This window comes from Peromyscus californicus, unplaced genomic scaffold, assembly GCF_007827085.1.
Source record: "Peromyscus californicus insignis strain IS unplaced genomic scaffold, ASM782708v3 Scaffold_5__1_contigs__length_169319896, whole genome shotgun sequence".
In the NCBI taxonomy this organism is placed as follows: Eukaryota; Metazoa; Chordata; class Mammalia; order Rodentia; family Cricetidae; genus Peromyscus; species Peromyscus californicus.
In genome coordinates, this window is record NW_026294573.1 from 53,279,383 (window position 1) to 53,294,315 (window position 14,933).

A 14,933-nucleotide genomic window follows, 5' to 3' on the forward strand; every position below is an offset into this window, starting at 1 on the left:
CCCTTATGCACCCTGTCTTTCCATTGTGCTGTGTATGAATGCCCTCTGTAGTGTTCTCTAGACTGCATAGGCAGGTGCACACTGAGTGAACTGTTTCCCTGTGTTCTAGGAGTTGCTCTAACAAATGCACCAAACCAAAAAGTGGCAGTATTAGGAACTTAAATATGTGGCTTGGCAGGCATACCTGAAATGAAGGGTAAGTAATGTGTGTCCTGTTGAGCTAGATGCTATCTCCATGTAAATAGGTACCAGATTGGAATAAATTTAGGAAGGTATCCATCCAAGAACTGCAGGTTGTTTAGGGAACCCTCTTATTTTTCTGGGGTCAGCTGGTGTTGCTGACTACACGGAAGATGAAAAACTGTTGGTCTCTTGCATGCACTATGCTAAGCACACTGGAATGCAATTGTATTAGTTGTCAAAAGCATTGGGGCAAAAACTGGATCTTCTCAGGCCCATCTACGGCTGAATTCTGACACTGGCCTGTAAGACACGAGGCACACTACTCTGTGGCTACAGTGCATTTGTTACTAGTGTCTAATGAGTGTCCGATGAGGAATACAGCACAATGCTCCTGTAAGGCTGGATCCCATAGGCTATTCCACCTTGAGCCTGAATAAGGCAGAAAAGCTACAACGAGAATCAACATGTTTCCAATTACTGAAACGTTTCTATCCACCATGCAGGAGGGACTCTGAGTCTAAGCATACCCAATACCCAGAGTGACTTGATAGATGTGACTCCATATAGACTTGAACATCATAAACCAGGAATCCCATGGATCTAAACAAATGCAGTGCAGTGATTGTCCTCTTGAAAACTGTGTCAAAATTTAAATCCTGTTACGAAGAGGGAAATATGGGCCCAGATGAGACATTCAATGGGGAATTAGGGTTCTGCTCTCAGGACTCCCTTAATCCACACATGGAACTGACAAACAAGAACTGGTCTGCTCTAATGTCCAGTGTGGCTCAGTCTCTCAAGCACTCCCCATCTTTCGCTCTGAGGCCTTGAGTGCCTCTGGACAGGCAACAAGGTCATCAGGAGGTGTGGTTATTTAACCAGGACCGGAACCATGAGTCAATGTAAATCTTTTGTTGGGAGGTACGGGCGAAAAGGAGGAGAAGAAGAAAGAAGAAAGTCTTCTTCACACTGTGACCTATGGCAATGTGCCTCTAGCAGCAACAGTTAAGACATGGAGCAAGGGCACAGATATGCAAGCACAGTAGTAGAGCACCTGCCCAGCACGGCTCAAGGTACTGGGTTTGATTCTCAGCCTATGCACACTTGTGGAGGGAGAAGGTAGGGAAGGAGAGGGGGAGGGAGAAGGAAGTCACAGAGTCTATTAAAGTACCACAGGGAACACAGTGACATCAGTGCTCACAGCATGGCTCTTGGAGTCTGCCAAGTCTAAGTTGTTTTTTGTTAAACATTTTTAATTATTTTTATGTGTAGGGATATTTTGCCCGAACACGTGGATGTGAACTACATATGTGCCTGGTGCCTATGGAGGTCAGAAGAGGGTATCAGATCTGGAACTGAAGTTACAGACGGCTGTGAGTCACCATGTGGGTGCTAGGAACAGAACCTAGGTTCCCTGTAAGAGCAGCAAATGCTCTTAACTTCTGAACCATCGCTCCAGCCTTTAAGCTTGAGTTCTTATCCAAGTTTAGACACTCATTTCTGTAATATAAAGCATTTATAATCCAGTTTTGTTATGCATAAAATGAGAGAAATAATTTCTATCCAAGGCTCTTAAGAACATCAAAGACAAATCTGTCCTGTGCGTAGACTTGGCAGTGACAGTTTTTCACCACTGTTTACCTCCATCACTTCAGTCTCCTCCCAAGGGGGTTCTAAACAGGAGCTAAAGGGAATAAACTTGAAGCATGGAGTATAATGGTTATATATATATTCTGTCAAATCTCACCTTTACTTGTTTAGTAATTATACTAGTTGGTGCCAATCCCTGGTGTGGGTTCTCTTTGTGACACCGAGTTACAGAACAAGAAAAGAAGGGCACACTCCCAGGACGGGCTCCTCGGCAGGAAAAGGTGTCAGGTGGAGAGAAGCAGGGAGATGCTACAGTCTCCTTGCATCGGCTGCAGATGATAAGGCATGTTCTAACTCTGAAGGGAAAACCATCCACACAAGCTCAGAGGCCACTGCTTCATATGGACAGTGTGATGCCAGGGCCCTGTGACTGGCCTCCTCTAAAAGCCACATGCTGGAGCCTGTTTCCCATGAGGCCTCAGCAGTGGACAAACACAATCAAGAAGTTAGAAGAGGGTTACGGCTGGCTGTGTCTGGGACCAAGAGTGCATTATCTGTTACTTATGACACTTTGCAGTTTGTAAATACAAAGGCCTCCTTTATATCTGTTTCTTTTTATCTCTTTTCTCTAAACTGGAGGCTGTTTGAATGAAGGCACTATCAGTGCTCATTTCCTTCTGTCCTAATGAATACTGGAAAAATGTAAGCTGAATGAGTGAAGAAAACTAATATTAAATTCCTATAAATTTAAAACAATGCACCAGATTTAAGGTTAGGAAAACAGAACAACCTTTGGAGATTACTAATGAAATCATCCAGACAGTAATTACCTGGGGACCAGTCTACTTCCTGCTTTCTCTCTCTAAGTAAGGAAGCTATGTGACCTTGACTTGTTACCAATTCCCAATAAAAATTCCATAGACTTTGTATCTCGGTTTATTTTGTTTTCCTTTCAGAAGGTCTCACATAGTCAAGGATGGCTCAAGCTCACCATGTAGCAGAAGCTGGTCTTGAACTCCTGATCCTCTTGCCTCTACCTCCCAAGCCCAGGGATTGCAGGCAGTGACATCATACCCAGCTGTCTACAGACTTTGTAGGCTCTAACTGATTTGGAAAAGAATCCAAGTTGGCGTTCCTGTATGCTACCTCCAGTACCTAGTCTGTGCACCAAAGGACAGGTTGACAATGAATGCCTCTCACCTCTAGCAGTTCATCTCCAATCCGCATCCGTCCATCTGCAGCAGCAGGTCCCTCTGGGTTGATCCCCACCACAAATATGCTCATCCGTGACCTGTCTTTATTGCCAGCGAGACTGAGTCCCAATCCACTCTTATCCTTTTCCAGCTCAATAATGTGTAATTCTCCAGGCAGGTCTGCATATCTTTGCCTGATCTTTTCTATATTAGAAATGAAAAAAAAAATAGAGCATGAGTCTATATTATAGAGATGTCAGCATTCTCCATACTTAGTGTAGTTCATCTACAGTGCTCTCTTAGAATAAATCACTTAAGGTTTTCATGACCTTGTGGGTAAGCTATAGTTAGCAATTATTTTTATCTCCACATAAGTTTAAACTGCCCACCCAACTTCCCACTTCTGGTTCCCATTAGCTTAGCCTTTCATGGACTGTTTTTCCTACAGATAGTTACCAAAATATGGGGAAATAATGGGCCCAAGCCTCCACCTTGTCACAAGATTTAGAAAATTTACTAAAGTGAAGTATGAAAAAAGTATTTGGTTTTAGAGATGAAATATTGAACCAAACTGTTATTGTTCCTACTCTCGTGGACTTAAGATTTGGTCAGAAAATCAACAATTTATTAGGCTTAAAATAGTTATTTAAAAATATTTCTTTGTCACACTAGGGATTGACTCCAAGGTCATGTGTGTGATTGGCAAGAGGTTTTCCATTTGCCCATAGCCCATACCCTATAATGCACTCTTGAAAATATAGAAACAGCATAAAGTTAAATTGGATCAAGTAGCCGGGCGGTGGTGGCGCACGTCTTTAATCCCAGCACTCGGGAGGCAGAGCCAGGTGGATCTCTGTGAGTTCGAGGCCAGCCTGGGCTACCAAGTGAGTTCCAGGAAAGGCACAAAGCTACACAGGGAAACCCCTGTCTTGAAAAACAAAAACAAAACAAACAAAAAAAAAGGATCAAGTAAAAGGAAGAGGAATTAAGGATATCCGTTTAGCTGTCAGATCTAAAAGCCATCCATAAACACCCACACATCCATCAATCAATGTGATGTTTTATCTCTATGGGGTTCTACTTCTCCTTCATGGTGTTGAAGGTCCTAATAGTCATGGTTTATATGTGTTTATCAGTTCTCTCTTTCCAGCTTCTACCTCACCTGTGTGCTGGCTAATATTTTGTCAACATGACACATGACAGCATCAAGCGGGAAGAGGGGACCTTGATTGAGAGAATGGTCCCATCAGACTGGCTTATAGGCAAGTCTGTGGTGCCTTTTCTTGATTGATGATTGGGAAAGGAAGGCCAGCCCAAGTGTGTGATGCCAGCCCCAGGCAGGTGTTCTGGGGTTGTATGAGGAAGCAGGCTGCTTATCCCTTGAGGAGCAAGCCAGTAATCAGTGTTCCTCCATGGTTTCTGCTTCAGCTCCTTCCCTGACTTTCCTTCATGATGGACTATGAACAATATGCTGAAATAAATGAACCCTTTCCCCCTCAAGCTGCTGTTGGTCAGTGTGTTATCACAGCAACAGAAAGCAAGCTAAGGAGCCTTGTCACGTCTACACTATGGTCTAAACCACCTAGCTCAGCTCCCGGTTGGGCCACTTTTCACTTGTGCTGGTTCCGTACAACAAAACCACACCAGTACATCAATAGGAGACAATACTGCTCGAAGCTGGTCTTGAATCCCACAGAGCGCCAGCTCAGGAAGTAAATTACAGAAGGAAACAGGGAAAATAGATGCAGACAAGCTTGCTTAGATGAGAATGGCTACAGATCACGGTGGTACAAATTACATGCTGGCAGATGTAAACATGCATATGACAAAGCTGGATGTGACAGAAAATGCTTTTAGGCCCAGCATGTAGGAAGCTGAGGCAGGGGGATTGTCAGTTCAATGCCAGCCTAGGCTACATATCAAGGCCCTGCCTCAAAAAAACAAAATAAAACAAAACAAACCAGAAAACACAAACAAACAGTCAAGATGTATAATATACATGTGCGTGTCATTTTTAGGGCTGAAGAGATGGCATATTGAATCCGAGGATCATTGATTGATAAGGCTGGGCAGCCAGTGACTCCAGGGCTCATCTTGTCTCTGCTCCAGTGCTGGAGTTTCAGACCTGCTTCTGTGCTGGAGATCCCAACTCAGGTCCTCTCTCTTCCACAGCGAGCACTTTACCTACTGAGCACCCCTGCCCCCTCACCCCTGGTCTGGATGTCGTATCAGTTTTTGTGGCTGGTATAATTTTATTTTGCTGCTGCTTTTCTTTATTGAGGCAGGATTTCATATAGCCCATGCTGGCTGCACATTCAGTATGTAGCTGAGGATGACCTTGAACTTCTGGCCCTCCTGTCTGATCTCCCAAATGACAGGAGTGACGGGTATAACACTCATGCCTGGCATACTCAGATTTCTCCCTCCCCTAACAGACAAGAGATTCAGCAAGGAAAAAAGATGGCTCTCTTATGAAACTTGTTATGTAATTGCCAGTTTGTGGTTTAGGTCTGAAATGTCCTCATGGCTTCTGCATAAAGACTTGGTTCTGTAATGGGGCTGGGCCAGGGCCTGGGGACTGAGAGGATCATAATGGCTCTGACTGAATCAGTGAAATAATCCATTATGGATTCACAGTTTAAGGAACTTCGGGGAAGGGGTGTGTGTTATAAAAGCAAACTCTCTGCTTCCTAGACACCATGAAACAATTTAATATGATTCAAACTAAGAACATATTTGGAAGACAGATAAATCCCAGGAATCTCAACAGTCAAAAGTCAGGACATCTCTCTCGGAAAATCACCATAGCAGGATCCTAAAGGACAGAGTTCAAAGATGATGTTAATAGATAAAGATAGCCATGCATTTTTAAGATTAAAAATAAAGGGGCTGTGTTGGCGCACACCTTTTTAACCCAAGAACCTGAGAGGCAAAGGCAAGTGATCTCTGGGTTGGGGGCCAGCCAGGTCTACATAATGAGTTCCAGAACAGGCTACACAGAGAAATGCTGTCTCGAAAAACCAATAAATAAACAAACAAATAGGTGGTAAAACAGGATACTTTCTGACACTATATCCACAGGCAGAAAAAAATAACGGAGAAGATTTGTTACCAAAGATTTAATAAATAGAAGTTATACAGATAAAGCAGAAAAGACCTCTAGCTTCAACACAAAAGCTCAAAAGGCTCAGGTATGTGAGGAAATGGTCAAATTTACCAGTAAGTTTAGAATTGCAAATTAAGTGGACTATCCAGGGCAGGGTTTGTAGACCAGGAGTGGAACCTATTATGCATGAGGCCCTGAGTCCTATCTCCACTGCCATCTACCCAAATAAATGATTATCCAAATAACAAATGAGACATTAAGTAAATGAGGTTATTAAAATAAAGCACATTAACAGACTGCCAAGAAGGAAAACTTTATCACCAGCCTTTGCAGAGATAAGGACATGTATTCGGGTTGGAAGTGCTGACAGTCACTGCCATTCTGAACAGCTATCAGGCTTTAAACCATCAATTCCAATCTTGCTATATGCAGCTTCCCAATCTGACACAGGTATTGTCTTAATTAGGATTATTGTTGCTGTGATTAAAAAAAAAAACAAACCACAATCAAAAGCAACTTGGGGAACAATGGGTTTATTTCACTCGCAGGTCCATATAACAATTCATTATCCAAAGCAGTGAGGGCAGAAACTGAAGCAGGGCAGAAAGCTGGAGGCAGGAGCAGATGTAGAAGCCATGGAGGGGTGCTGCTTACTGGCTTGCTCCTTGTGGCTTGCTCAGTCTGCTTTCTTTTTTTGTTTTGTTTTGTTTTTCTTTTATTTTTTCGAGACAGGGTTTCTCTGTGTAGCTTTGCGTCTTTCCTGGAACTCACTCTGTAGCTCAGGCTGGCCTCGAACTCACAGAGATCCACCTGGCTCTGCCTCCCAAATGCTGGGATTAAACATCTCCCCCCCCCCCCTTTTTTTTTAAGACAGGGTCTGTTTGGCCAGCCTGGCCTGGAATTCACTGAGATCCACCACCACTGCCCAGCCAGTCTGCTTTCTTATAGAACCCAGGACCATCAGGCCAGGGATGGAAACACTCATGCTGTGTTGTGCCCTCCCCATCAATCACTAATTAAGAAAATGCCCAACTGGCTGGCCTACAGTCCCATCTTATGGAGGCATTTTCTCAATTGAGGCTCCTTCCTTTCAGATGACTTGCAGCTTCTCATTCACTAGGATGGCTGAATGCCTGCTCAGGACACACTGCTAACATTTTTCAGTCGCAGAATTTATGTAATTCTACAACTTATTTTTAGATTCACAGCTAGAAGGCGATTAAAAGATGATGATCCCATTTTTCTGATACATTGATTGTTGTGTTTCCCCCATCCCTTAGAGAAACAGGACTTTCTCCTACAGCCCCTTGCTCGGACTCCAGAATTCTGTTTTACAGATAAAGAATTTAGAAGAAAGATCTTATAAAAGGCCATGAAGTCATCTTAAATTCACCCAATGCTATTTTTAGACAAACAGACTTTAGATTTCTCCTTCAGTCTGAGGTGCTATGTTTAGTTTAGAAATCTTCTATTCTCCCAATCGCTCCTTCCATGAGGGAGACCTGAGCACACGCTGTGCCTCTGAATCCTTCCCACACAGATGGCATGACGGCCAGGCTCCTGGGATAATCTGGCCAGAGTTCCGCTGGGTCTGCGGGACCCGAGGGGTACAATCTGTTCAGCACACTACAGCTTTCCCTCTGATGAGTGGGACGGGGGCTGTTAAGAAGCTTCCTTTATGTCATTTCTTACTTTATCTTTCTTTTTGAGGCAGGTCCTGCTGGTGACCCTGGCAGACCTTAAGCTCAGGATCCTCAAGTCCTCTGTAAGGAGTTGCAACTGTGGTTACCCAGCCTATCCACCCAGGGACTGGTCAAGCCAGCTACTGTCAGCACTCAGAACGCAACATCCCAAACATGAGAATCACACCAAGGAGCTGAGAAAACTACAGAAGCAAGTCCTGCTACCCAGCCCCTCACGCAGGTTCCTGGGACCAGAACACCTCTTGTGTCTTCTTCACTGAAGCCAAGGAAGCTCACCCTCTGACCTGTTCCCTCTTCTCTTAACTGAAGTTCATGTGACAGGTGCCGTGCCTTATGCCCCAAGGGGAAAAAAAATAGGGAGGCAAGAACCTGAGAACAGGCCCTGTGGAATTCTGCCCAATGTAGCACAGCACCATCAGACCACATCCCTTATCCTCCAACCATCTTTCTGTATGCCGGCCTTTAAAGACAGTATTCTGAGTTTTTGGATCTTCATTTCTAAAGGATCTGGTATCACATAAAATTTTAGCTGAATAAATATTATGACTGCGGCCAGTGAAATGGTTTGAATAGGTAAAAAAAATGCTTGCTGCCAAGCCTGACAATATGAGTTCAACAGGACACATACCCAAACACACACACCCAGAGAGAGAGAGAGAGAGAGAGAGAGAGAGAGAGAGAGAGAGAACAAACTCACTCAAGCAGTCCTCTGACCTCCACATGTACATCACAGCAAACAAACAATAAATAAACATTACTATAATATGAAAAAAGTTTTCTTCTGTTAATTTGACTTTTTGTCATGGTTGTCTCTGTCATAAACCTTGAGGTAAGAAAAACAATACTGCTTTCCCCTCTACTACTTGTCAACTGTGGTGCTTATGAGAAGAAACAGTGACTGGGCCTCGGTTGTTGAGATTCCACACTGATGAGCTTGGGCAGGGAATCTGCTACCATGATGAAGCACTGACATGGTTCTTGTGGGTCACCATGGAATCCTCTCCCATGCAATGCAGTATGTTTTCCAGTTCAGATCATGACAGTCAATCATGAAAACACCCAGAGAGCAGGTAGAAGGCAGCCCTTCACAAGTCTCACATCACCAAAACTCCCTCTCTACCACATGACTCAGGATTAAATATGAGGTTTGGGCCATACAATGATAACTTTAGAATCCCAGTCACTTCTCTCCTCCTTCCCATGTCCAAGTACATCCTCCATCTAGCCCAGGTCCAGGCAATTGCCAGTAACTGTATGCTACTCAGTAGGTATAATAAAAGATGAACTATAATTCTAAATTGGGGAAAGAAAAGTCAAGCTAGCACATTGGTCAAACATAGAACCCGGTCTATATTTGTATCTATAAACTAGCTATGAAGTTTCAATTCTGGGCTGCCAGTCAGCACAAACAGCTCTGTAACATCAGACATGGGTTCTGCAGCAGGAGAATCCCATGTGGGGCTGAGCTCAGGACAGCTAGCAGAGAGGGAAGACAGTGTGTAAGAGAATAGTTCTCTTAACTCCAACACCACAACAATGTATTGTTTTAAAGTGGTAAGACAAAGTGTAATTTTCTGTACTAATATCCAGCCAGACTCTCCCATAAAATAACAACTTAAAACTCATATTTTCTTTTCTGTATACACAAACATATATACAAAACCCAGACATACCAACTCACAAATTATGTAATACTAGCTTTAAACAATAAAACAGTGTTATAATGATGTAGGATCTTAATCACATCTGATTCTATTTTACGTTATTCATTGTGGTGTTGGGATGAACCCAGGCTTCATACATCCATTCTAGACATGTACCCAACCATGGAGAAGCCACCTCAGTTACACTCTCATTTGTTTATTCATTTTTCTTTCCTTCCTTCCTTCCTTCCTTCCTTCCTTCCTTCCTTCCTTCCTTCCTTCCTTCCTTCCTTCCTTCCTTCCCCCCTCCCTCCTTCCCTCCCTCCCCCCCTTTCTTTCTTTCTTTGACACTCTCACTTCATTGCCTAAGTTCCCAGAGAAATCTTTGAATTCAAGATTCTTCCTCCACTTCTCAAGAAGCTGGGGCCACAGGTACACCCAAATTGCCAATCTTATTAAGTTTTGTTGACTTTTTTTATTGGGTGCAGGACTCACTCTGTCCTCCCAACATTACAGAGCTTGGCAACTGAGAAACTGGCAGAAACAAGGTTATTCATCTCCCTGAAGCAGGCCATAAAGCCTAGAAAGGTTTTCTGATCAGCTCTCTTACAGGTTGTTAGGGTACTGCAGAGATGCCCTGTCTACACTGGGATAAGGTGATCCCCTATCTATACTGGGGAAGGAACATGCTTACCTCTGATGCCCTGTCTATACTGAGATAAGGGGCATGCTTACCTCTGATGCCCTGTCTACACTGGGATAAGGAACATGCTTACCTCTGATGCCCTGTCTATACTGAGATAAGGGGCATGCTTACCTCTGATGCCCTGTCTACACTGGGATAAGGAACATGCTTACCTCTTATGCCCTGTCTACACTGGGATAAGGAACATGCTTACCTCTGATCCCCTGTCTATACTGGGGAAGGAACATGCTTACCTCTAATGCCCTGTCTACACTGGGATAAGGAACATGCTTACCTCTGATGCCCTGTCTACACTGGGATAAGGAGCAAGCTTACCTCTGATGCCCTGTCTACACTGGGATAAGGAGCATGCTTACCTCTGATGCCCTGTCTACACTGGGATAAGGAACATGCTTATCTCTGATGCCCTGTCTACACTGGGATAAGGAACATGCTTACCTCTGATACCCTGTCTATACCAGGAAAAGGTATATGTTTACCTGAAAACACAAGACTTCAGAGAAGAGTCTGCACAGATACATTTCCCCAGTTTACCACCATCAGAACATATGCCACTTACTTCTCCAAGACTACTCATTTTTTAAATTAAGTTTATTCTTTTCTTTGAAACTTATTTCTTCCCCAAAGTTCCCATGCCACACAAAATCTGTACTTAAAAGTTGTTTTCTTTTTTCTGTTACTCTGCACCAGGACCTAAGATGGAAAGATGCTGTTCTCTTTATACAGTTCTACAAAGCCAGGGAAGTGGCTGTGCTTCCCATTTCAAACAAGCTGGATGCCCTTCTTCCCCTTCTAACTGGAGACCAGATGAGGAATTAAGTCACCTACTTCTCTCTACCCTAGGCTTACTCATGCACCCTGAATGAACATCAGATCAGCATAACTGGACAGAATAGTCTTGAGGCTCAGCTCAGCAGTCACATTTGTTTTAAATATGGATTTTCCACTCCTGTGACAATGTTATTTAGAAAAAAAAAATCAAAACACTCCAGTTGCTCACAACTCCCTATTAAAGCATTAGATGTCTTTTCCTTGTCTAAGGAAGTCAGAAGGATTTCTTTAGTGGGCCTCAGAGTGCTTTGCCATCATCACAGGATATTAGGTGTTGCTAAGTAACAAAGCCTTTCTCCCGGAAAAACACTTAATTCAAGTCACTGCCCAGTATTTTAATAGCAAATGCTCAACCCACTGGAATAGAGACTCGATGCAGTTTCAGAGGGTTTAGCTACCTGGTCTTCCTCCAAGAGCAACGGGTCCAGTGTTACAAAGGCAGTAAACGTTTTCCCCCACAAAAGGACAATAACGTCATTTGTTAAAAATCAGTTATGATAAACACCCCAGTCTCTCTTTTCCTTAGTCAGTTAACAACTTTTTAAATTTTCTGAGTTAGTATATGCAGACTTGAGAAGTAAAAATATCTGAAGGAAAACCAAAGCTAATCAGAAGCAAAATGTGAGTGAGCTCAAGTGGCATGTATCAGGTGAATATTCATATCAAACAGAAAATGATGATAACACAGGAGCATAAAGAAACTAACATTGCAACAAAAAGCAGGCTATGAAGTATAGTCAGCATTTCTGCCAACATGTAGGCTTGGTAACGTTATATAAATCTATATGGGAAATTAACAATCAAAACACAAAACCAGGAAGCCATTAAGCACAAGAGTAACTAATATTCAGGTTGCTCTTACGTGTTAGACATTGCTCCCAGCATTGACAGCTGGACGCCTCTGGTTTTGATGAAGATCCTTGGAGGAAGGAATCTATAGGGAGGAGTGGGTACTGAAGCTGTGCACCTCAGAGAGTTTGCCTCTAGAATCCATAAGAGAATCTGGTCGGGAACTAAAAAGTACTACAGTTTAAAATTATTTACTTCCCTTTATTCACAAAAATTGAATCTGTATTCGATACAAAAATAAAATAACAAATTTAGAATAAAAAGTAAGAGAGTCAACTTGAGCAAGACTCATTATTTACTGAAGACAGCATACAGAGAGAGAGAGAGAGAGAGAGAGAGAGAGAGAGAGAGAGAGAGAGAGAGAGTGTGTGTGTGTGTGTGTGTGTGTGTGTATAGAGGGTGGGGGAGGCCTCAACTAGGAGAGAAATCTTCAATTTTCCCATTAGATGAATCAAAACTAAACCAAACAATATGCGGACAGAAAACTTTAAGACAAGGCTTTATACTAGTAATAAAATTAAGGTGAACCTTCCTTTCTTGTTAGGCACTATGGTTACCTCTTGGCACACTCTAAATCATCAATTAGAATCTTCACAACATCCACTTACAGTAGAGAAAACAAACACAAGAAAAACGAGGCAGAGAAACAGACAGACTCAATCAACAGGCTGGGCCTGCTTTATTGGAACAGAGAGAGGCTCAACTTTCCAAGGAATGAAGGTTGAGCAGGTTTAGAGGTACTGTAAACACACACACACACACACACACACACACACACACACACACACACACACACACACACATTCACCGGTAGCTACCAGGAAGTTACAGCTATTTTCTGTGGTTTGTCTGGAAGCAAGATGCCTTATTTTCCACATCCGGAAACATTGTTTCTGCAGGTGGAGCAGAACAATCAGAATGGGACTAAGCAATTCCTGCTGGCTAGGGGCTCTTGCTGACTGTACTGCCTGACTCAATTCCTCACGACCTGAGGTGATCGCCCAATACACATCACTGCACATTGTTACACTGGAAATACAACAACAAAAGCAAGTACTTCACAGGGAACAACATCATCGAATATTAGAAACACAACGCTGAGCAAAATAAGACAGGAAGGTGTGAGTACCATGATTCCATTTATGTCTACAGTCAAAACCAAACATAATTAATCTCTGGTTTTAGATGTCAAGGAAGAAGTAGCCTTTGGAAACAGAAAAGAAACAATTAAAGGAGGCATGCAGTTCTCAATGCTGTCATGTTCTCGTTAATGAACTGGATAAGGCCTTGTCCAAATTCAGGAAACTTTAATATAGATTACTGAGCATATATTTCAATGTTCATTTACAAATATATATAAACTTTGGATATGAACAAACCAAGTAGAAAATTTTTGATCTAATAAAAAAATTTGATGATGGATTATATTTTAGAAAAAAACAATATAGGAGTGCTCGGTACTTTAATGGTGTTTTCTCTTTCTTAAGTCCAGATCTCCACAGTCTGGGCCTTGAACTCTGATACTCTTGCTTGAGCTTCTCTAGTGCGGGGAGTCTAGGTGCGTGCCACAGCAGCTGCATTTTTAAGCGGTGGATATGTGTATATGAAATGACAAGGTATCTAGGAATGCAAATAGAAAAGAAAAATAGTGTGCAGATACAAGAAATGTAGAAAAAGTTTATTATTACTGAATTAGGTAGAATAGTATATGTCCTTGTTAAGATTACTATCGCTATGATGAAACACCATAACCAAAAGCAAGTTGGGGAAAAAAGGGTTTATTTGGATTACACTTCCATATCGTAGTCCATCATTGAAGGAAGTCAGGGCAGCAGCTCAAACAGGGCAGGAAGCTGGAGGAGCCGATGCAGAGGACATGGAGGGGTGCGGCATACTGACTTGCTCTCCATAGTTGGCCCAGCCTACTTCTTTTTTCTTTATAGAACCCAGGACCAACAGCCCAGGGTTGGCCCCACACACAATGACTGGGCCCTCTCATGTCAATCACTAATTAAGAAAACGCCCTACAGCTGGATCTTATGGAGGCGTTTTCTCAATTGAGGTTCCCTCCTTTCAGGTGACTAAAACTTGACGCGTGGTTGTGTCAAGTTGACATAAAACTAAGCAGCACAGTATATGTTGTATATATTTAAGGAAAACAGTGGTGGGAATCCATTGTTCTTTAACAGTTGCAAATGTTTGAACATATCACAACTGAAAGACAATAGCACAAAATCATCTGACCAAGCCTATGACATGCAACTGTTCTTTCCTTGAGACAGTGAAACTGGGGCCAGTGCAAGGTCTGGAAACTGCTCAGTGTACAGTTCCTAAGGGGTCAGGTCTGGATGTGCTCCCCTCCAACTCCTGCATGTTTCCCCACAATAAAGATGTATGCTGTATTCATATCAGCTAGAGGAAGGAGGAAAAGGTTAAACTTATCTACGTTGTTTTGGATTTTTTTCTTTCTTTATTTAGCTGTTTGTTTATCTTTTTTTTTTTTTTTTTTTTGATGAGCATTGGTGTTTTACCTGCCTGCCTATCTGTGAAGGTGCCAGATCCCCCGGAATTGGAGCCACAGACAGCTGTGAGCTGCCATGTGAGTGCTGGGAATTGAACTCAGGTCCTGTGGAAGAGCAGCCAGTGCTCTTTAAGTGCTGAGTCATCTCTCCAGCCTCTGGAATTTCTAACTTAGGAGGAAACACAGAAAGAACATCTATCATCCAACTCTGGGGCGGAAGTTAGGAGTTTAACTAGTCAGTGGTAAACACAGCATTACTTGAAGAGAAAGAAAGAGGGTACAGGAAGATCAAGAAGAACACAGTGGAGTGATGAGAAAAAAGAGGCAAAACTAGTGTATTGTAACAGAAACGAAAAAGACAAAAGCGTTAAGGGTGGTGAGCTGTCTGCAAGTCTGAGTAAGGGAACGGGAAGGCAGACAAGGGAGCCCAGAGAAGAGAAACGGAGGAGGTGACAATGGGCTGGCTTAGGGACGAGCAGTGGACAATGGCCCTCTGGAGTCTGGGAACGGAGAAGACAATTCCGGAACTACAGCTAGAGCTAGGTGTTTGAGAAGCTACAAATGTAGAGACCCTGCAATGCTTTTAGCAGTGTTCGGAGTGGGAAGGA

The 14,933-nt window shown here is 42.9% G+C and overlaps 1 protein-coding gene across 8 annotated transcripts in view; it reads right to left on the reverse strand.

Moving 5' to 3' along the window:
• The window catches only part of Patj (PATJ crumbs cell polarity complex component), a 328,062-nt gene that overhangs the window by 153,977 nt on the left and 159,152 nt on the right, over positions 1-14,933 (reverse strand). For all 8 annotated transcript variants that reach the window (XM_052718902.1, XM_052718903.1, XM_052718901.1 and 5 more), the window contains exon 28: positions 2,974-3,170. In XM_052718902.1, coding sequence (XP_052574862.1) covers positions 2,974-3,170 — 197 coding nt within the window. The remainder of the gene's footprint in view (positions 1-2,973; positions 3,171-14,933) is intronic.